The sequence below is a fragment of the Anas platyrhynchos genome, chromosome 20 (genome assembly GCF_047663525.1).
Source record: "Anas platyrhynchos isolate ZD024472 breed Pekin duck chromosome 20, IASCAAS_PekinDuck_T2T, whole genome shotgun sequence".
NCBI classification, from domain to species: domain Eukaryota; kingdom Metazoa; phylum Chordata; class Aves; order Anseriformes; family Anatidae; genus Anas; species Anas platyrhynchos.
The window spans coordinates 11294934-11318507 of record NC_092606.1 but is presented as its reverse complement, the minus strand read 5'-3'; the positions used below and the strand labels follow the sequence as shown (position 1 = coordinate 11318507).

Here is a 23574-nt window from a genome sequence, read left to right as displayed (position 1 = left end):
CAGGGGGGCCTTCTCCATGTGTGGATGGGAAAAGAAGCAGATGAAATCAGACTCTTCTCAGTGTCTATGACAGGACAAGAAGCAATGCACACACCAAAACACAAGGAATTCTATTTAAAACTCAGGTAAAACTTTATTACTGAACACTGCAACAGGTTGTCCAGAGAGTCTGGGGTGTTCCTCTCCTTGGAGGTCTTCAAAGCCCAGCTGAACACGGACAGCCCATGCAGGGCTTCCAGCTGACCCTGCTGTGAGCAGGGGCTGGGCCAGGTGACCGCCAGGGATGCCTCCAGCCCCAGCTCCTGGCTGGTCCCTGCTAAACCCGGCATGGTGGAACTGGTAGGAGTTGAGCGATTCAGACAGCACAGAGTCTGCAGTGTAGCCACCCCTCAGCTCCTTGCACTGCAGTTTAGCAAACACCCGGCATACAAACAGCACGAGTGTGCCTTGAGCCTGCTTGTTTTTTTTTTTTTTTTTTTTTTTTTTTTTTTTTCTCCAGGCTTGCATAATCTAAAGTAAACATTTTTTTTTTTTTTTTTTTTTTTTTTTTTTTTTTTTTCTGCACAGACTCACAGGGAAAATCCCTCCTGTAATTTGGATGAATAGATACCTTCTTTGTGGCCAAGCTACTTGGCACGCTTCAGTTTCCTTTTGATTTGATAAAAACGAAAATGAATGCTGAGTCAAAGCTCAACATTCTTGGCTCCAATGTGAACTATATCCCATTCCTTCTGCCTAATTATTTTTTGGCTATTTCACTTTCGTGACATCCTCTATCATAATTCTGGAATTTCCACTTGGGCTTCTCTGCTGCCTCCAGGACTCCCTATTAAAAGGGAACTGAATCCAGCTGATGCAGTCTGTGTTGCATCTGCCAGAGCTCCTGGTCCTGCTCCGACTGTCCTTGTCTGACGGGAAGATGAAGGTCTCTTCAGTTGTTCTCGCTCTTCTCCTCATTGCAGCCTCTTGCTCCCAAACGTCCTCTGCCCCAGGTGAGTCCTGCTTTCTTATTTGTGAAGGAAGAATGGAGCTGAGCCTTCGTTATTATTTCTCCACTGAGATCCCCTGGTAGATAGCTGGGAATTTTTCAGCCACTCTCCACTCTGCACTGCAATCAATTACAATTTTCCTGAAGTGGAAAATCATCCCTCCGTCCATCCGTCCGTCCCTCCATCCAACTAGCCATCTGTCCAGCCATCCTGGACCTGGGATTCTTATTCCTGGTTATAGTTCAGGGTTCCCAACCACTGCCCAAAAACTGAGTGGGAATCTCTCCTATACTTGCCTTCCCTAGCAATGGTCGTTGGCATTGGACCAGACAATCTCCCATGTCCCTTTCAGCCTTAATTATTCCCTGGTTCCTCACTCCCTCCTACCTGCCTAGCTTCCTGCACTTCTGGGCTGGCTGCTCCTGGTGCACAGCTCAGCACATGCTCATGCTGTCTCTCCCTGTCTCTTCCAGTTGGACCTGACCACCCAACCTGCTGCTTCTCTTACACATCCCACAAGCTCCCAAAGAAGCTCATCCTGCGTTACTACGTCACCAGCACCAGCTGCTCCCTGCCAGCCCTCGTGTAGGTATCAAGGCTGACGCCTGGGTGCAGCGCAGGCACAGCCATTTTGGCACGTGCGTGCTCATGTGCAGGGACCTGCTGGGGATGCTCCTGCAGGGACTGCCAACAAATCTTTTGTGGGGACTCCCAGGGATATTCCTGTAGTGTGAAAAAGCAGATGGGAATGGGGGAAAATCACTGTCAGCCATGGCACAAGCTTGGGACACAAGGGAGAACCTCCTGCAATACCCCAAACCTGGGAGCTTGGTCTGAGCAGAGACCTCACGTGTCTCATCCCTGTTCCACAGGTTCATCACAAAGAAAGGGCGCGAAGTCTGTGCCAATCCAAGTGACACCTGGGTGCAAAGATACCTGCAGAACATGAAGCAGAACTGAGCAAAGCCAGACAGGAAGCACAGCTGCTGTCATGAGTCTTGTCATCCTGAGCCCCTGCGACAGAGCAGGGCTTTGGGATGGCAGGAGCTGCACGATACCACACCGTCTGCATGCAGCTCCCAGGGACTGTGGGAAGGGCACCATGAGACACCCCATGTTGGGGTGTTGCTGCTTGCACTCAGCTTGCACTTCAGACCAGTCTGAAACGTCATCAGTCAGCCTGACACCTCTGCCTGTGGCCCAGAAAGGCCCATGGGACTGCGCCTCTATTGTTCTTTTATTATTTTAATTTATTTAAGAAATGATCATATGAGATAGATGGTATTTTCATCGGTGGATCATAATGCTATTTATAGGAGGGTGGCAGGGAGGGTATTTACAGGAGGGCAGCTCAGAGTCTCCGAACAGGACAACGAGTGGCCCTGGCTTACTTGTGTGAAATTATGATTCTGGAGAATAAAGAATTTGGATAAAACATGGATTTGGATAAAGCGTTTTTATTTTTCCCCCCCTTTATTTCCCTTTCACCAGCACAGAGACAAGACCTCACCACTGAGCCCATCGACATACTCTAGATGACATGTGATAATGGGAAATGGTTTGAGGTAAAACCATGCTGTTTCCATACGACAGACATATAAATATCCTCTGACTCTGTTCCCCCACCACATATACCTCTGCCTCCCACATCCTCTACAAAATCAGACACGCCAGCGCACACACATAGCCTCGCACACACAAGAAGGTGCCCCACACACACCCCAGGTGCCTTGGTCCCCAGATGGGCACTGTCTGTGTGACAAGGCAGTGGCTGGGCACACTTCAGAGGGCACGACTGGGGAAGGCTGTCATGGCTTTGGGGTTGTGTGCGAAGCTGACAGACACAGAGGACACATGAGCCACCCATGTGCCCTTGTGCCCAGGTGCTAGGGCATGGAGCAGATCCCTCTCTAGAGAAAGGCTCATTGATAGAGTAATTGGGAGAGAGGCACACGTTCTCAGTCTCTGGAGGCGACTCCTAACAGCCGTGAAAGAAAGGTATCCCCACATCGAAGATATTGTATATCAAGCAGGTAATGGACCACTATGGATAAGGGTTTACAGCACCTGTGGGAATTAGCTGTGCTGGAGATGCTTTATAGTGATTTGAACAATGCCCAGACACCTAAAGACCCTGATGAAGTCCAATGCACAACATCCATGTGGCAGAAGTTTGTATGGGCTGCACCCTCATCACATGCCAGCACACTGGCATCAATGGATTGGGAGGAGGGGATGGGGCCAACTGTGGATAACGTGTCCAACCAGCTTCATAAATATGAAGAAAATCTCTCTGCCCCAGTACGGGCCTGCATTTCAGCTGTGGAGAGACTGTCCCAATGGTTAGAAGAATACATAGCTTCCTCCTCACCTAGACGGAAGAATCTTTCAGCCATCAAGTGCCAGCAGTCTCCGGCTCAAGCAAGGGAGAATCCAGGACGCACACCGCGGGATACTTTGTGGTTTTATTTACGTGACTATGGGGAAGATATGAGGAAGTGGGATGACGAACCATCCTCGGCCATAGCTGCTCGGGTATGTGAGCTGTGGAAAGATACAGCAGCAACAAAAGGGGCCCCTAAGAGGATTGCTGCCCCAGTTTCTGTTGGGCAGTCCCCCAGAGGCAGTAGAAGAGCTAGTATTACTCTTGACCCTGATGAGGAGACCTCTGCTTCATATTTGCAAGAATTTATTGATAGATACTCCAACCAGGACTAGTGGGGCCCTGCCTCTGGCCAGGTAGAGGAGAGGGACAACCGGATTTACTGGACTGTGTGGATTTGATGGCCTGGCACACCAGAACCGCAGAAATATAAAGCTTTAGTGGACACAGGTGCACAGTGTACCCTAATGCCGTCAGGCCACCAAGGGGCAAAATTCATCTCTACCTCTGGAGTGATGGGGGGATCCCAGATCCCAAGAGCTAACTGCATTGGAAGCTGAAATGAGTCTAACTGGGAATGAGTGGCAAAAGCACCTCATTGTGACTGGCCCAGAGGCTCTGTGCATCCTCGGCATAGACTACCTCAAGGATCCAAAAGGGTACCGGTGGGTTTTTGGCATAGCTGCCTTGAGCACAGAGAAGATTAAGCAGCTGTCTACCCTGCCTGGTCTCTCACAAGACCCTTCTGCTGTAGGATTGCTGAGGATTGAAGAACAGCAAGTGCCAATTGTGACTGCAACTGTGCACCAGCGGCAATATCACACCAACTGAAACTCCCTGATTCCTATCCATAAGTTAGTTCATCATCTGGAGAGCCAAGGAGTGATCAGCAAGACTCATTCACCTTTTAACAGTCCTATATGGCCAGTGCGAAAGTCCAATGGTGAGTGGAGACTAACGGTGGACTATTGGAGCCTGAATGAAGTCACGCCACCACTGAGTGCTGCAGTGCCAGACATGCTAGAACTCCAGTACGAACTAGAGTCAAAGGCAGCCAAGCGGTATGCTACCATCAATATCGCTAATGCATTTTTCTCCATCCCTCTGGCAGCAGCATGCAGGCCACAATTTGATTTCACTTGGAGGGGCATTCAATATACTTGGAATCGACTGCCCCAGGGGTGGAAACACAGCCCATTTACCATGTACTGATCCAGACGACACTGGAATAGGGGAACGCTCCTGAACACCTGCAGTGCATCGATGATATCATCGTATGGGGTAACACAGCAGGAGAAGTTTTTGAGAAAGGGAAGAAAATAATTCAAATTCTCCTGAAAGCTGGCTTTGCTATTAAACAGAATAAGGTCAAGGGACACACACAGGAAATCCAGTTCTTGGGGGTAAAATGGCAGGATGGACATCGCAACATTCCGATGGACGTGATCAACAAAATAACAGTTATGTTTCCGCCAACTAGCAAAAAAGAAACACAGGCTTTCCTAGGCCTTGTGGGATTTTGGAGAATGCACGTGCCAGGCTATGGTCAGCTTGTGAGTCCTCTATATTGAGTGTCTTGAAAGAAGAACTCTTTTGAGTGGGGTCACGAGCAACAACAGGCCTTTGAACAACTCAAACAAGAAATAGCTCGTTCAGTAGCCCTTGGGCCTGTCTGTACTGGACCAGCTGTGCAAAACATAATATACTGCAGCTGGGGAGCATGGGCTTACCTGGAGCCTCTGGCAGAAGACCCCAGGAGAAACTCGAGGCCGACCTCTGAGGTTCTGGAGCCAGGGCTATCGAGGATCAGAAGCCAATTACACCCCAACTGAAAAGGAAATATTAACAGCATATGAGGGGGTTTGAGCCACTTCAGAAGTTGTTGGTACAGAAGCACAACTCCTCTTGGCCCCATGGCTACCTGTGTTACACTGGATGTTCAAAGGGAAAATCCCCACTAAACACCATGCAATCAACACTACGTGGAGTAAATGGGTAGCGTTAATTACACAGCAGGCTCGAATGGGGAAACCCAACCACCTGGGCATCCTGGAAGAGATTATGGACTGGCCAGAGGGCAGGGATTTTGGAGTACCGACAGAAGAGGTAACTCGTGCTGAAGAGACACCACCATACAATGAGTTGCCAGAAGACAGAAAGCAATATGTGTTGTTCACTGACGGATCCTGCCGTGTGGTAGGGAGCCATCGGAAGTGGAAAGCTGCCATGTGGAGTCCCACACGACGAGTTGTGGAGGCCATGGAAGGGGAAGGCGAGTCGAGTCAGTATGCAGAAGTGAAAGCTATACAACTGGCCCTAGAAATTGCTGAAAGAGAAAAATGGCCAATACTGTATCTCTACACTGACTCATGGATGGTGGCAAATGCTCTGTGGGGGTGGCTGCGACAATGGAAACAGAACAACTGGCAGTGCAGAGGTAAACCTATCTGGGCTGCTACCCTGTGGCAAGATGTTGCTGCCCGGGTGGAAAACCTGGCTGTAAAGGTACGTCATGTAGATGCCCACATGCCTAAGAATTGTGCCACCGAAGAACATCAGAACAAGGAAGAAGTAGATCGAGCTTCGAAAATTGAAGTAGCTCAGGTAGACCTGGACTGGGGATGTAAGGGTGAGCTATTTGTAGCTTGATGGGCCCATGAAACATCAGGACATCTAGGGAGGGATGCCACATACAGATAGGCTTGTGATCGAGGGGTGGACCTGACCATTGAGGCCATCACATAGGTTACCCATCAATGTGAGACCTGCGCTGCAATCAAACGAGACATGAGGGTAAAGTCTCCCTGGAATAGGGGGAGATGGCTTGGATTTCGTTATGGTGAGGCCTGGCAGATTGACTACACTGGACCACTCCCACAAACCCGCCAAGGTAAACATTACATACTTACCATGGTAGAAGCAACTACTGGGTGGCTGGAAACATATCCAGTAAACCATGCCACAGCCCAAAACACTATCTTGGGCCTGGAAAGACAAGTGCTGCGGCGACATGGTACACCAGAGAGAATTGAGTCCGACAATGGGAGTCACTTCCGAAACAATTTGGTCACTTCCTGGGCCAAGAGACATGGCACTGAGTGGGTGTATCACATCCCTTATCACCCACAAGCCTCTGGGAAGGTTGAGAGGTACAATGGACTGTTAAAAACTATGCTGCGAGCACTGGGTACTGGGACATGGAAACATTGGGATATAAACCTACCTGAGGCCACTTGCCTAGTTAACAACAGGGGGTCTGACAGCCGTCCTGGTCCTGCTGATACAAAACCCCTACACACTGTGGGAGAATCACAGAATCACAGAATCACAGAATTTCTAGGTTGGAAGAGACCTCAAGATCATCGAGTCCAACCTCTGACCTAACGCTAACAGTCCCCACTAAACCATATCCCTAAGCTCTACATCTAAACGTCTTTTGAAGACTTCCAGGGATGGTGACTCCACCACCTCCCTGGGCAGCCTGTTCCAGTGCCTCACAACCCTTTCAGTAAAGAAGTTCTTCCTAACATCTAACCTAAAACTCCCCTGGCGCAACTTTAGCCCATTCTCCCTCGTCCTGTCACCAGGCACGTGGAAGAACAGGCCAACCCCCACCTCACTACAGCCTCCTTTAAGGTACCTGTAGAGAGCAATAAGGTCGCCCCTGAGCCTCCTCTTCTCCAGGCTGAACAAGCCCAGCTCCTTCAGCCGCTCCTCGTAGGACTTGTTCTCCAGGCCCCTCACCAGCTTCGTCGCCCTTCTCTGGACCCGCTCAAGCACCTCGATGTCCTTCTTTTAGCGAGGGGCCCAAAACTGAACACAGTACTCGAGGTACGGCCTCACCAGAGCCGAGTACAGGGGGACGATCACCTCCCTAGCCCTGCTGGTCACACTGCTTCTGATACAAGCCAGGATGCCGTTGGCCTTCTTGGCCACCTGAGCACACTGCTGGCTCATATTCAGCCGACTGTCCACCATCACTCCCAGGTCCTTCTCTGCCTGGCAGCTCTCCAACCACTCATCTCCCAGCCTGTAGTTCTGCTTGGGGTTATTGCGCCCCAGGTGCAGGACCCGGCACTTGGCCTTGTTGAACTTCATGCAGTTGACCTCAGCCTATCCAGATCCTCCTGCAGAGCCTTCCTACCCTCGAGCAGATCGTCACACGCACCTAACTTGGTGTCATCTGAGAACTTACCGAGGGTGCACTCAATGCCCTCATCCAGATCATTGATGAAGATGTTAAAGAGGACCGGCCCCAGCACCGAGCCCTGGGGGACGCCACTAGTGACTGGCCTCCAACTGGACTTGACTCCATTTACCACAACTCTTTGGGCCCGTAGTCCCTGTAGTGCATGTGGGAAAGTGGATTGGAAAGGTGGTGTGGGTTGCCCCTACCATGGGAAAAGGCAAACCCACTCATGGGATTGTCTTCGCCCAAGGACCAGGGTATACCTGGTGGGTAATGCAGAAAGATGGGGATATCAAGTGTGTGCCTCAAGGAGATTTAACACTGGGAGAAAATTAATCTGTAATCCAAGTTATGTGTTGTAGGAGAACACTGCAGAACCAATGACAGGTCAACTTCGCAAGGAACCGGGCAAGTGCAACAGTGATGTGAGCTAAGCTGGTGCTGGTGTCAAGAAAACCAATTTTGCCTGCCCTGAGTGACCACTTTGACAGCTGAAGCTGAAATCATTAACAGTTTTTATGAACATATTGGGAAAAGACCTATGGAATGAAAGGAAGTACAGACATATAAATACTTCAATGGACAGAGAACAATGGTGATGAGAGCATCTATATACTAAACTGTGTGGTACCTGATTGTGACACAAATGTTATGGAATAAGGGGTGGAGGTTGTGTTGGGTCTGTCTAAGCTGGAGTCACCTTTTCGCTGCAGCAGCCCACACAGTGCTGTGCTCCGCACTTATAGCTGGAACAGCACTGATATCACCTCAGTGTTGTGTCTATTGCTGCATAGTGCTGGCACAGCATCAGGACTCCTTCCAAGCCCCCAAGAGCCAGCAGGCTGGGGGTGGGCAAGTGTTGGGGAGGGGACATTGCCAGGGCAGCTGACCTAAACCAACCAAAGGGATATTCCATAACACCTGATGTCACACTCAGCAATAAAAGGGGGGCTCTTGTGGGGGAGGGGGCTGTTCCTCCTGAACAACCACTACGCGTTTTGAAGACCTGCTTCCAAGGACATGGCCGAACATCACTTATTGATGGGAAGTAGAGAATAATTTTTTCACTTCACTCTGTGCTTCCTCACGGACTTACTGTTTCTATGGTTTCTTTTTCTCCCCCTTCTCTTTCCCTTTAATTAAACCTTTCTCATCTCAAACCTTGAGTTCTCTGTATTGTATTTTCTCCCCATTCCTCTTTGAGGAGAGGGGGAGTGAGAGAGCGGCTGTGGTGGAGCTCGGCTGCCCACCTGAGTAAAACCACCACACCAACACAGCACTTCCTCTTGGCTTGTTTTTGTCACTTTTTGGTTAGTCTCACCCACCTCCCCTCGACTGCTTGCTCTCTCTTCTGTACAAGGCTGGAGAAATCTCCTTCTACAATGTGACCGACCGCTCCCACCTTTACACTTTCACCGACAAGTTCTCAGGGAAGCTCCGGCCTCTTTTCTACCTGGGTTCCTTCTTGGGGGGCAAAAATGCAGAGCCCTTGGTGATCTCCTGGATGAGGGACATGCAGGGGACTGGCTGCATCGTCCTGTAATGGGAGGCAAGCAGAGACTTGGGGCCCGATGGGCTGCTCGAGTCAGCATGGGGATGATGGCTGGGCAGCAGCTGTGTGCGTGGGGGGCACATAGTGATGACCCCACCAGCCCCTGCTCCTACCAGGACTCTGCTGAAACTGGGGCACCCGTTGGCCGCCACCGTCTTGCCACTCACCCATAGGCTCCTGGTAGTGGGTGTCTGCACACCATGCTGCTTTGTCATGTGTTTGGTATGAGCTGTAGTGACACAAGGCAATAAACGGATGATGTGGGGAGCCCTGAGCAGTCTGCAGTGCAATTTTTGTGGTGCATCCATCCCTGCTGGTAAACCCCGAGCCCTGGCTGACACCCAGCATCTCAGCCCTGAATTTTGTAGCTTGGAGAGAAGGTGCTGCTATGTGCTTGTTGCTGGATTATGGACCACGTGTGGTGTCCAAAGGGTGCTGTTGGCCATGGCTCTTTGCAGTCCAGGGGGGGCCACCAGGGCAGTGGTCTCCCAAGTGGGGTTCACAAGATGATTGATTTGGATGTGGAAGAAAATATTATAACTTCAGTAGTATATGTATATAATTTATAAATAAATAAAGACACATATACTGGGGGCTTTGATTAAAAAGAAAATAACAAGAAGGATTTGTAATCAGGCAAGTTTGGAGGCCACTGCTCTGGAGATCCTGCTGTGGCAACAGTGGGGCACCATGTTGGCAGAGTTCGATAGCAGCAGCTGCCTGTGCAGCTGACCACACTTCAGCTCTGTGTCACTGGGACCAGGGTTGAAGGCAAGGGGATGCGTGCGTGGGGGTTGCACTGTGTGTTGGACAGTTCTTGATTTAGTGACCAATTCAATTAGAATAAAACATGATTTGATAAGGAATGATCTAAAATACCTGGTACAGTTTCTCTGGGGATGTCCTCGATGTTGATTAGGAAGCTCCTAGTAAAAAATAGTGTTGGACCCAACACAGCAGTTCCTCTTGGTTTGTTTTTGTCACTTTTTGGTGAACCTCACCCACCTCCCCTCGTCTGCTTGCTCTCTCTTCTGTAGGCTGCACAGAAGAGAAGAGAGCCTTGCTGGGAGAGCGTGGTCCCAGCTCTGCCACGTGCCCAGGAAGGGCAGTGGGCCTTGGTGTGCCTCACACCTTTTTTTGACCTCCATGGAGGTTTCACAAAGAGAGTTTATGTGGCCTGGGAATCTATAGAAAGAGCATGAACTTTGAGGGCTTGGCAGAGGGCTGGAAGCAGAGGCAGCTGGGGGCTGCCAGGGAAACCTGCTGCGCAGGGCAGCATTTGGGAAGGGGCCAGGCTAAATGTCACCAGGGCGGGAGGAGACGGTGGGATGGAAGCTGTCCAGAAAGCAAGAGTGATATCACTGCAACAAGGTGCCAGATGAAGAGCACTGCCACAGATCAGGAGCGACAAAGAGCTTTTTCAGAAGAGGCAGGAGGAAATGCAACAATCTAGAAGTCTTACAGATGGGCAGGGATGACAGTGAAAAAGTGAACGTCTGAGCAGAAAGGATGTGAGGTCACCCCACCGCAACACCCAGTGCGTCCCTAGAAGTCATGCATCTGCTTCTCCAAAGAAGGAGAATAAAGGTCCACGGTATGAGATAACTCTGAATGTGCTATACAACTTTCCACTTGATGGAATCTGTGCATCATCTGCAGCTAAGAAACTGCTCTGTGCTGACACCAGTCTGCCCTGAGGTGTCCAGACTGGATGGCAAGTGTGGTTTAAGGCTAGAGCTGTTCCTAAAACTGCTTACAAGCTCTTGCTCTAAGTCATGGCAAGTTGAGCTTGCCCACTTCCTCCATGGAAGTGCTTGTGTGCTTAAAGAACCATAGAATCATCTGGGTTGCAAAAAGACTTCAAGATCAGGTCCAGCCACCAACCTGACCAACTCAGTCCCATCACTAAGCCATGTCCCTTAGTGCCACTTCTACACATGTTTTAGAAACCTCCATGGATGAGGACTGCATCACTTTCCTGGGCAGCCTGTTCCAATGCTTAACTATACTTTCCATGAACAAATTCTTCCTAATGTCCAATATAACCCCCCCCCCCCCCGAAGACACCCCCCGGTGCAACTTGAGACCACTTCCCTGTGTTTCCTTCTGTATTGCCTGGCTCTGGCCTCCATAGGGCTCCTGCCCATCAAGGACCAGGTCCTGCTTAGACCACTTGCCCTGGCCATGTGGAGTAGTTACACGGCACAGTGTGGTCTGGCCCGAGCATCTGGGTTTTCCCATGGCGGTTGTGCTCCTGATCCCCCGCAGACCAGCACCGAGCAAGCTGGTGACCTTCACACCCAGACGTAGATTATTTAGTCCCAAAGAGGTTGGCCTGTATGCACCGGGGTGATCACAGTCACACAGTTTCCCCTTGATTTCCATATCCCAAAGGAAGATGGGTGTATACGTATGTATGTATGTAAGTTCTGCGGGTACATTTTGTGTTGAGACTGCCTCTTGCTGAGGCAGGTCCCAGGGCTGATCTCCTGTTCAAGGTGTCTGTTTTTTTTTCTGAAGGCATCCTCAGGATGCCGCTTCTGGTGAATGACACAGCTTGGAGATGGGTGATCAGCGAGCTATTCTTTCTGAGTCGTCTGTGGATTTGTCACTTTTTGAGGGTTTGACTCCTGTTTGGTCACCCAGAGGGGCTGATTGTCCCAGCTGGGAATCTCAGCAGTAAAATTTACAGACCTGCAATTCTAGAAATGTGTTTTCTCAACAAACTTTAACATCCTTCTTTCTCTTCTAGTATACTGGAAATTGTTTCATCATCATAAGTGAATGTGAGTGCTTGTCTGCTTCTTTCTAAGAACAGAGCAGAAATGTTCTTTCAGGTCCAAATTTCCATTTCTGCTTTCTGTTGGCCATGGCTGACAGTGTGATAGTCAGACACCATTTCTAGTATTACATTTCATCATCTTACTAAATACTTCTGTGTATTCAGCCCGGGCAGTCAGGGATATATCGTTACTGCAGCATGCAAAACCATCCACCATTACTTCCCTAATGTTTAAAAGTTGTGAGTCATCTGGCTTAAAATTTACAGTTAATAGGCCCAGATAATACCTGCAGAAATTTTAGTCTTTTCTTTCCAGTATCTCAGCTTATTGGGATCAGCCAGGATGTTCCAAGGTGGGTTTTCTAACTCCGAGGGCTTTGATTTTCCCTTTTGTCCTCCTCTCGCTATCTGTGAAGATCCTCCTGCCAACACTTGAGTTCAGGAGCAACATCCTCTAGCAAAAGTCCAGGTATGGCAATATAAGTGGCCACAGCAGCTCGGGTGATTCTGAGTTTGGGTTGTGCCTTTGCCTCCAAACCCTGCACCTATGCCTACTCCTGTGCTTGCCCTTGTCCTCACTGGCTTGGGCCACTGCCTCCCTTCCTCCGCCCCTGTCCCGGTGCTGCCACGGGGGAGACTTGCAGCTTTGGGTGGAGGACGGAGTCTCCCCACCCGTGGTGAACCAGGGCCCCCTTCCCTGGGGTGGTGGGGACAGCATGGAGCCAGTGCTCGCGAACCTAAATAGCAGAGATGGAAAAGCATCAGGCCATGAACCACCGGTGCAGTCAACGGTACCTCAATTAGCACAGCACAGCTCCTCCTGCGGTGCAGTGCTGGGATCTGATGTACAGCTCCCTCAGAATGCCTGTGTCCACAGTGGGGTGATGTAAACAACAAACTTGTAGAGATATTATAGTAATGTTGTTACTTTTATGATACCTTTCATTTGCTTCACAGTTAGGCTTTAACATGACTTTCATAAAAAATATTTATTTTTTAAAAAATTAGACTTTCCTTTAAATAATATGGTTCAATACTACTGGAAGACGTGATACTCTGTTGCATTCCAAAATGTATTAAAAGCCTGCTCCACAACAGAACACAAAAAGCATTGACTCTAAAGACCTGAACTACATGTTACACAAAACATGCAGTAAATGCCCCACTGCTTTCAGGATGAGTCTCTCCTTTGGCAGTTCACAAACTCTGAAACAGCTGAGGCTATTGTTCTTGTCTCAGTCTGTTTGAGTCCAGACAGACCCGTGACCCCCATGAGTCCCCTCCCATGGGGCCACATCCTCCCCTGTCTCCAAACCAGCTCAGTGCCCTCTGGTATGCCGCCTCCTCTTCTGCCAGACGTGGTGGCCCTGAAGAGGGCCTGGAATACTTCCTCCATGTGCCCGGTGCTGCTTGCGGGCCCTGGGGGCTGCCTCCAACTTGCTGCATGCTGACAACTGCCTTTGCCTTGCTGGCGTGGGCTTGGCTCACACCTCTGTGCCCGTGGGTGTGGATTAACGGGAGCACAGCGTTCCTCGCACGCTCAGTGAGGGCTCCTCTGAGCTGTCACGCGTGAGTGGCTGTGAGATCAAGGAAGACGTGAGCAATCCAGGACTCCCTGCGGGCTCCCAGAATGGTGGTGAGGGTTTAGCTGAGGTACCCGGGGTAGGTGTCAGCTGTGGGTGGCTCCAACACGACCCAGGCTGATAAGGACATCGGTGCTCGGTGTGGTTTGCAACGGGCTCAAACCGTGTGTGGGCTTGGTGGTGCTCGTGGCTGAGCTTGTGCAGTGTGTCCTTTGACAAGACACCCCACAGCTGTGGGACTGCTCCCACTGCCACAGGACCAGGTGGAGCTGTGTCCACAGGGGACTGTTGAGGATTAAGCCAATTGTGTGATGCCCCCATTGTGGGTCTCCATGCCCCTAGACAGGAACTCCTGTCCCCTGTTCCTGCTGGTCCCTGGAGTGAGGGCAGCTGTGGGTGCCCAGCTTTGTGCCAACCTCAGTTCTCGGGTGAAGCTACCAGGCTCCGGCATGCAGGTATGGGGCTGGCTGCTACTCAGTGGCCAAAGTGTCCTCATGTCCTTAAGGGTGACGAAACACTGGCACAGGATGCCCAGAGAGTCTGGTACTGGAGTCAGGTGCTGGAGTCTCCTCCTTGGAGATGGTCCAAAGACACCTGGAGATGGTCTTGGGCACCCTGTTCTGGGTGGCCCAATGGAGCAAATCACACAGACCCAGAGACTGCTGCTGACCTCAGCCATTCTGTCTATCACAGTCACAATAAATGGGGCTGGCCTGGGGGCGTGCAGTGCCTGTGGAGTCAAGGCTGTGCCCAAGGCCACCCCCCGGCTCACAGGTAGCAGCTCCATGTTGTGTTTTACACATCTGCCTATGTGGCGATGCCTGTCCCAACCCCATGGCCATGCAGCTCCCTCCCAGAAGCACATGGGGAATGGGGCTCTGGTCCCACTTATGGGCACAGCTTTTGGTCTTTCCCCCCCTGGCTGCTATTTTAAGCAGAGTACAGTCAGCACTGTCGCAGGATGAATGATGGGGTGCAGGATGTCCTGTGGGCTGAAGAGCTGGGAGCTGAGTTCCTGAAGTGACAAGGCTCCTGATGGCACCAATATATGCTGTCCTCCTGAAAACACACACAGGTCCTCCCAGGTCTTCCAGCCCCACAGGAGGTTCTCATTAAAATATATATATATTAAGTAATTTTCTTGTTATTTCACCTGCTCCCTTTCCTTATAAAAATTAAATGCATAAATAAAAAAAGAAACGCACACTGAAGTCAGGTTCAGGTTCAGAGAGGGACATCCTGTGCCCTCAGGAGGGGGGGGGGGGGATGGGTGTTGCCAGTTTAGAAGAGGAAATAAATTTGTTACCATAATTATTATTTCAGCTATTGTCATCGCAAAAACCGTAATAGACACAAAAACAGAAAGTTTGTACAAAAATATTTATTTCTTAACATTTGAATTAAATATTGCATAAAAAAATCCAATTAATTAAATACAGAAAATATAATCTATATAAAGACCTATAAGCAAGATTCTTAATTAAAAATATATATAAATATATTAAATAATTTTCTTGTTATTTCACCTGCTCCCTTTCATTATAAAAATTAAATACATAAATAAAAAAAAAAAAATAAAGTACACTGAAGTCAGGTTCTGGGACATTTTCAGTTTCTCAGCTAGTTCTAAATGACACGGAACATTTCTGATGGAGTCCATGGCTTGCTTGTCCTGGCACAGTGCATCCTGTTCCAAAGCTTCAGTTCAGTTCCAGCTCAGTCACGTACTTCTTGACCCAGTCATGTTCAGGGTTGGCACAGACTTCACGTCCCTTCCTTGTGATGAACCTGTGGGGAGCAGCGAGATGAGTTCCATGTGAGAGCTCCATGTGGGGGAGACCCCACCATCCCTGTTCCACACCTCTCCTGAGGGTCAGTAGGATTTGGGCAGCACCACATGGTGCTGACCATGTTGGCAGACACCAGCCTGCAAAACTCTGGAGCAGGACCAGTGTAAGCCCCAAGTGCACTGAGCCCATGGAGCATCCCCATGCATCCCTTGGCTCCACATCCTTCCTGTCCCCCCTGAAAATGAGTCTTTCTCATTGCAGGTCCAAAATGTAGAGGAATCCTCATCCCAAAGGGAGAACCCCCAGTCCTGGAGGAGAACACTTACACGACACCTGGCTTAGAGCACAGGCTGTTGGTCTCATAGTAGTCGGTCACGAAGCTACGGGGCAGCTCCCGTTGGACGTAGGTGAAACAGCAGGAGGTTGGTGGGTCAGAGCCAACTGTGAAGGCAAAGACAGGTGTGAGCAGTTGCAAGTGACAGGCGAACAGGGGCAGGGAGCTGGGACTGGAGTCCCCATGGGTCTGGGAGGACGTGGAGGGGGAATACGAAAAGCAAGGTCTTTTTCCTTCTTCCTTAAATTCTTTCTCATTTGGGTTCACCCTGAGCTGTTGCTGACACCACACACGTGTTGTGCTTTGCGCTGTGCCTGCCCACGGCTGAATAGCACCCATGGAGCACCCGCTAGAAGGAGATCTGACATGAGGAGGGACCCGGGGTGGAAGGGCTGGCAGAAAGGACCCTGTCCCCATTTAGAGAGATTCATAGAGTCCAGACTTACTTGGTGCAGCAGAGGTCTGGTAGCAGAAGGCGGCGATGAGAACAGCCAGGGCAATCACAGAGACCTTCATGTCAACGCAGAAGTTGTGGCTGGAGCTGAAGCAGGCAAGTGAGCTTGAAAGCTTCTTTTCTCTTTGGTGCTGAGACATTCAGATACCCTCCAATTTATAGGGCAAGCAGGTCTGGACAGTTGCTTGCGTAGGTGTGGTGGAATTTCCCCCAGAGAAGCGGCTCGCAGCACAGTCTCGTGATGGAACGAAGTGGTAGCCCCAGCCCCGGAAACGTGAAGCTGTCCCCTTGATTCAGTGCCTCCCCAGTGACACAGGATATGAAACTATCACAATATCTATTTCTGTTTCTTTCATGCATGTCCCTTAGTAAGAAGTTCCCCTGTGGAGGTTCCTGCATTTGTCAACAGGCCTGTGTTACCCAACCTGTAACAGCAACTTGGAGGCAAGCATGCATCCTGCCTCTGCACTGCACAAATGGGACGAAGAGTATAGATGGGATGAGGCCATCTTAGGAACAACGGGAGAGAGATCTCTTCTACCCTGAACTGTTTCCCTCCTGCAGCAGCACAAGATAGGGGCTGTCACCTGTGGGCTCCCTCTTCCTATTGTCTGAGGGGACTCAGTAGCTGCCCTGCTGCTGTGACAGCACTGCAGGCACCAGCGCAGGTAGTGGTGAGCATAAGGGTGGAAAAAAGAGTTCCAGAAGCTGAAGTGCTTGAGTTTTTTCCTCAGTTTTAAGGGAGCTGAGATGGGGTGTTATCTCCTGGAGGGGCCTGCCTCACTCCGGGTCCTACAAGAAGACCTTAAATGACCAATTTAGGTTAGACACTTACGTTTCTTTGGCTACTGATAGGTGAGGTGAGGCCTATTGTTGATGGGCCTGGAGATGCAGAGATCCAGAAAAGTATGGAGATGTTGACTGTGACCCTGCAGATGAAGCAGAAGGAGCTCCAGGAGCTGGGTGAGGAAGAAGTCACCAGTTCTAAAGACCAGGAACTCTCAAGATGGGGGTGAAGGCACAAGCATAAACTGGGATGTCAGTCAGGAAAAGAGAACTTGGCCTCTTCTCAACAGCGAGGTAGCTGCATTTCAGGGAAATGTCTCCATTTCATTATTTTCATCTACTCAGTGATGTTTCAACAGATGCTTCCTGTTGAAAGAATATGACAAAAAGCAGAGCAAGCCAACGAAACAACCTCTGCCGCAGCTCTGGGCACTGACTCACCATGTTTCTGTAAAAGGCAACTTTTAGGCTGTCGACTTGGATGAGTTCTGTAGATAACCCAGTGTTTTCCAACCCTCACTGCAATGTCGCATGGTGTGCACAGCCCTTCCACCGTCTGCAGTTGGTGGGAAGGGAGGCAGTGCAGCCCTGTGAAGGGGGCTTGACCTCCAAGCAGACTGGGGTTTCTGGGAGACGATGTGGTCCAAGGCCTTAGCAGGAGAGGTCCCAGATGTGACCCACCCTCCAGGTGGTCTCCAGAGCCTGCAGAGAGCCACGGTGGTGGGATGCCTGCCCCTTGCCCTGGCATGGCTGCAGCACTTGTTCTGCATGGAAGGCAGATGGAGCAAATGTGACACTTGCCAAATGGAGCATCAGCTCTTCCCTGGCAACACCATGCCAAGCTGGTCCCCTCCCTAGCCTTCCTTTTGCCATCTGGCCAGGGTGCTGATGCACCTTGCAGGCTCCCCCACCAGCACAGCCCCCCTGCTTGTTCATGTGCTGAGCCCTCAAAGTCCTGGGAGGATGAGGGGAGAGCCTTGGTGTGCCTGGCCAGGAAGGGGGAGGGAAGCTGACATTAAGCCAGAAGCCAGCTGGACCAGAAGTCAGCTCTGAGCCAGCCTCAGCTTTCTTGGCTCTTCTGTCTGGTTGCTTGGGAAATGTAACTTGTAGATACGTAAGAGCGTGGTTTGCCTCTGAGCTATTCCCTGTGATTGAACCTTCAAGCAGGTCATTCATAGGTCATGTCTTGAGATTTGCCACCTACAGCCATCTGGTCCTGTCCTGCTCGCCAGACAGATGACGTGGGTAGGGCAGGCAGGCAAAATGCCATTTATGGTGCAGAGATGTTCTGATAAAAGCAGGTTTCATTAGAATAGAAGAATTATTTGTAAGTATGCATTGGTTATTTGAATGCTTTCAGTGAGATATTTTTTCAGTTTCAGGTAGCTGAAATTCTCCATGCATTTGTACCTCTGTTGGCAAGCAGATGCAAAAATGTTTTGAATTTTCAGGGACAATTTTTAAATTAAAACAAACAAACAAACAAACAAACCACCCAACAACAATCAAAGAAAGAAAACACCTTTTCAGTTTAGTTGAGTCAGTTTAGGATCAGATTAACATAGATAATGTGTGTTACAAGGGCCAGGCAAGTGCTGGAACTTTTCCACTACTGAAAGCCAATAAAATAACCTCAAAATCGGAGTGTTTGCTTCCTATGAGTCTGTTTTTTCCCTAGAAATTTGACAAAAGCCCTGACTCTGCCAGCTCTTCCCAGGCTGGGTGGAAGTGGGAGGCTGTAGTCAATGCCCTGAGATGTGGTAATGTGTCTAAAACGGTGTGCTTACCCTGCAGCCCTATCATGATGAAATGAGAAAGGAATTTCTTCTCACCTTTCCCTTTTGGAAAGAGGGTGGCTGTGGGGCTGGGTGTCTGGGCTGAAGGACGTTTGTCTGGGAGGTGCTCTGGAATGGGCAGATGGCCATGGAAGTGTGGCCAAAGTAGGCTGGAGCTCCTTTAGGGAAATTAGGTTCATGCAAAAGATGCTGTGCAGGAAAATAAACATTTTCCCACTCTGGCTCCGGCTGGTTTCAGGGCCTGTGACACAGCACACGGTCTGCCCTTCTCCCCCCGCCATGGGCAGGCAATGTTTGGAGTCAGAAGGAAGGCTGGTTGAAGCAGTCTGTCTGATGTTGCACTGATTTGCCTGGAAGGTTATGTTAGAGCTTGTCTGCAGGCCAACGGAAATCCCAGAAGAAAATGCTAAATAAAGCAAATGCCCCAAATAAGTTTGGTCAGAGGCAGAAATAGAGAAATTCTCGATCTGTCTTATGAAAGGGGAACACTGCAAAAAATGGTGAGACTGGATGATGTAACTTGCTATTTATAGCAGTTTTAAATGCTGAGCTGGCAGGATTCACTTGGAAAAGGAAGTGTTAAAAATGGCCTAAGTTCAGTAACTGCCTCCAGCACAACCTGCAGCAGTCTTTGTCTTGCCCTGCTCAGAGCTTGGGTGCTGAAGACTTCCCTGAAGGAACCAGAAATTCTTTTCCTCCCTACTCTTGACATTTCTGGAGAAACAATGGAATTTTCAAGATGATGTCATGTCCTGGAACTGGCTCCAGGGGGAACCTGTGCGTGTGGGAGTGACTGGGAACCAGTGCCTCAGCTGCACTGGGGTGGGGGCAGTGCAGCCATCCAGGCCACACGGCATGGGCGAGTGTGGCTGCATTGCACAAGAGAGCGGCTTCGTGTTTCCTTGAAACCGTGTCACACAAGGAATCCTGGACAGTGACGGCCATTGAGAAGCAGGGTACAGCAAGCTGTTAGTGTTGATAAGAGATGGTAGCTCATTAAAGGTTGAACCTTCTTCCAGCAAGGATATTTTCTGAGAAAATGCTTTGGAGAAAAATATTGCTTTCCTATGTGTGCCTCACATTTTTCCTGGCCTTTGTTTTGAAATAAAACAAACAAAAGAGGATTAAATGTAGGGTATTTCAAACCAAATAAAAGTATAATTAAAAAGAAAAACAAAAAACACACAACAACAGAACTCTCCTTGCTCCAGCCCCCTCCCCATCCATGTCATGAAAGCCAATGAAAGAAACAGGGAAAAGTGAGTTTCAGTGATTTTGGAGCCCTAGGGCAGTGTTTGCACCTGTCAGGGTACTCCTGGCTGGAGTGGTGGGGGCTCGCCCCCACCCCCACCCCTCAGCATCCCCTCGGTGGCCCTCAAACCCCACGAATGCATGGAAATGACAACGTGTCTCTGCCTGGTCTGTGTCCTTTGTCCAGAAGGATGGGCCATATCAGTCAGATCTTTGGTGAGTGCCCCAGGAAAAACAAAGAAGACCAGGCTGAAAATTCAGAGCTCTGCTAGGGTGAAAAATAAAGCCAGTTTGTAAGTGAACCCACTAGGCTTTGTGTGTATGACATCATCACACAGAGTCCGACAGTGATACTCGGATGTTTATTAGCCTCAACATTTATTTTGGTTTGGGCTCTCTGCAAGGCTGCAAACCACTTCCTATGCATGGAGACTGCTTGCAGGTTGGGGTACTCTGCAGCACCTCTCTGAAGCACAGTTCCCATCTGAGCCTCTTGCGCCCCTGGATGGGTTTGCGCCCTTCAAAAGAGCCATGAGCACTGTCTGGTGCTGGCAGACACAGGGCAGGGGTTGGTGTTGGGGAATGCTGCATGCAGCTTTGCAGCCTCCCCCTGTGGCCTCCTGGGCCAGGGACAGTTTGGGAACAGGTGCTGAGGGGTCTCCTTTAGCCCCAGCTGTGCACAGAGCCCCGGACACTGCCCTCTGCCCAGGGCGAGACCCCCAGCATCCCCCAAACACAGCACCCTGCATGCTGGAGCTCACAGCCACTTGTAGCCTTATGGACAACAGGAGTGAACATCGAGCAGGAGAGCCATGGACAGGCTAATATCCCTTTGTGTACTGCATCTGACTGTGCTGCAGAGCTGGGTTGGGGATGTTGCAGTGCCTGCAGGTGAGCTGTGCTTTGGTGCAGCAGATGTGGCTTTCTCCAGCCCGGGAGACCTCAGCATCACCTCAAGCGAAGCACTCGGGGTCCCTTCCCCTTGGGGCATATGCTTTGCGACTGGTACCTCTTGGCAAGGGCAGGACTTGGGGGGACTGGAGGGAGTCCCAGGGCCCCTGGGACCGCTATCCCAGTGGAAGAAGTCTTGGCAGCCACTATAGCATCTTTCTCTATAATCTTCTTTTTTGAATAATTTTAGCTTTCTTTTGCTACTCAAACAAACCTCATGCCCAAGGCTGGGTGAGGCCAAAGCTATAAAAGGCAGCTCCATGCCAGGAATAATAAGGGAAGCAAGCTTGAGAGAGATTGAATTATAACTACTTAAACTGCAGGAGCTTTCTGACAGCAGAGGGCTCTAGGATTTAACAGACAGACAGAAGACAGTGCAGAGAAACAGAAAGCTGGAAACAGACGTGGGCCTCAGAGGCCAGCAGGGTCATCTTGCTCCAGGAACAGCCAGGCAGGAGCGTGTGGTTGCAGCTGGAAGCTCAAAGGTGGAGACCTGCAGCAGGGGTCAGTGCCACGCAGGCGTGGCTGGAGAGGTGCCCACCCTGGCAGAAGGCATCACGGCTCTCAAAGGGCATTTTTGTAAGTGCTTATCAGTCTGGGCCAATGACACAAGCAAACAACTGTGGCTGCAGCAGCTCCTTCCAGACCCTCCTCTTCCGCCCAGCCTTGTCAAATTCAGTAGCAGTGAACAACAGCTCCTTTCATTCCACTGAGCATCTCGGAGTTTCTGGATGGAGGGCAGAGCTTCCTGATGTGCAATGTTTCCATCACACCTCCTCACTGCCCCGGGTGCTCTGGGCGCTGAACAAGACGGCACAGTGCGAGCCTCTAGCCCTTGGGCTTGTTCACTGCAGGAGGGGGACGCTGGGGAGAAGAAGGAGTGAAGTTCCCATGAGCAAAGCTCTTTCTGGCTGGTGTTAGCCACAAAACTGCCTTTCTGTAGCCGCAGTCTCTCTGTCATGGAAACGCAGCAAGAAGTGCAGAACCAGCAGCGAGTATTTGTCATTTCCCCGTGTCCATGCTACCCTATGAGCTGCAAGAAGAGGGGAACAGAGAGCTCCCACTGTTGGTTTCTGCACACTTTATTTCCGTGGCAAAAAGCCATGATTTAGTTTTACTCTACAGCAATTCATCTGAAAGCTGGAGCCACTTCTTGTTCTGCCATGCACCTCTGTCCAGAACTTCTCTGCTAAGCCATGGAAAGCAGAGCCCTGCCTGTCCTGCCAGGGCTTGCTCTGAATCTAGCAAAACTCCACTTTCCCGGTACCTGTGTCAAATCCTACAGAGGCTTTGGAACCAACAAAAGTGGTTGTGAGCTTCTGTGATGATGCATCTGCCCAGCTGCAAGGTGAGCTGCAGCCCGCTGCATCTGACAGCACCAGTATCCTGAATCGCACTGCAGGGGAAGAGCAAGCAGGAAGCAGGAGTGTGACCGGGATCCTCCCTGGAGGGGTCGGGGTGTGGTGGAGCAGACCATCACCTGTGCCAGGAGCCGTCAGCCTTCTCTCTAAGCATCTCATACCTGTTCCTGATGGAGAACAGAGTTAAATCAGTGACTCCACTGCTCCCGTTTGCAGCTCCAGGAGAGACAAGCAGGGGTTTGCACTCCTGGGGATGAAGATCCAGGCCCAGGGGCCCACGCACAGCCCCAAGTCTCCTCTTTGCCGTGGAGGAGGCTCCCACCCATGCACCCCCAGGCTGGGGCAGGAGGTCAGATATCACAGGCTCGCCCGTTCCCCTACAGAGCTGCAGCTGTGCCCAGCTGCCCCGTGCTGCGCTGTGGCACTGCCCTGTTACAGCTCCAGTGTTGGGCACCTGCGGGGCTGGAGAGTGTCTCCCATGCCAGGCAGGTTCTCTGCTACCTGTTCCTCACCTTTTCAGCCAGAACAATCCATCTTGGAGCCAGGGGAGCAGTTCAGACCGGAAAACATCTCAGGTTGGCAAAACTCCTCTTCCATAATCCTCCTGGCAGAGCAGGGATGTTATTTACGTTGACTTTAACAAGGCTTTCGACTGGCTCCCATGGAATCCTCATAGACAAACCGATGAGGTATTGGGCATTGATGTGGGCTGACAGCTGGCTGAATATCCGGGCTCACAAGATTGTGATCCATGGCACAAAATCCAGCTAGCGTCACCACTGGGACACTCCAGGTGTCCGTACTGGGGCCAGTCCTGTTTAATATCTTAATTACCTGGATAGTGGGACAGAGTGCACCCTCTGCAAGCCTGCAGACAGCACAAACTGCGAGAGCTGGCTAAGATGCCAGTGGGTTGTGCTCCCAGCCAGAAGGACCTGGAGAGGCTGCAGAGATGAGAGGACAAGAACCTCATCAAGTTCAGCAAATGGACACGCAAACCCCTTCCCCCGGGGAAGTATAGCCCCGTGCACCAGGGCGTGCTCGGAGCTGACTGGCTTGAAAGCAGCCTGGGAGGGAAGGACTTAGGGGTCCTGGTGGGCACCAAACTGGACGTGAGCCAGCAGTGTGTCCTTGTGGCAAAGAAAGCCAGCAGCATCCTGGGCTGCCTGAGTGCTGCCAGCAAGGGGATTCTTCCCCCCTGCTGATGAGACACCGCTGGAGTCCTGTGTCCAGCTCTGGGCTCCCCAGCAAAAGAGAAGTTCGGTCAAACTGGAGAGTCCAGTGAAGGCCACAGAGATGATTTAGCGGCTGGGGTACCTGTCATGGGAAGAGAGGCAGTGAGCCCTGGGACTCACAGGGGGGCCTTCTCCATG

General features: G+C 50.6%; 2 protein-coding genes across 2 annotated transcripts; one reads left to right on the top strand and one right to left on the bottom strand.

Moving 5' to 3' along the window:
• The first annotated feature begins 833 nt into the window (after positions 1-833).
• LOC101800938 (C-C motif chemokine 4) lies at positions 834-2428 on the top strand. Its single transcript, XM_005015859.6, has 3 exons — positions 834-992; positions 1463-1574; positions 1862-2428. Exons 1-3 carry the CDS (start codon positions 854-856, stop codon positions 1947-1949), a joined length of 339 nt encoding a protein of 112 aa, XP_005015916.2. The 5' UTR covers positions 834-853; the 3' UTR covers positions 1950-2428.
• Positions 2429-14845: 12417 nt separating this feature from the next.
• LOC101802909 (C-C motif chemokine 4 homolog) lies at positions 14846-16186 on the bottom strand. Its single transcript, NM_001310813.1, is given in 3 exon segments — positions 14846-15266; positions 15595-15709; positions 16049-16186. Coding segments are annotated over 3 exon segments (273 nt in total). The 5' UTR covers positions 16119-16186; the 3' UTR covers positions 14846-15178.
• Positions 16187-23574: the final 7388 nt, after the last annotated feature.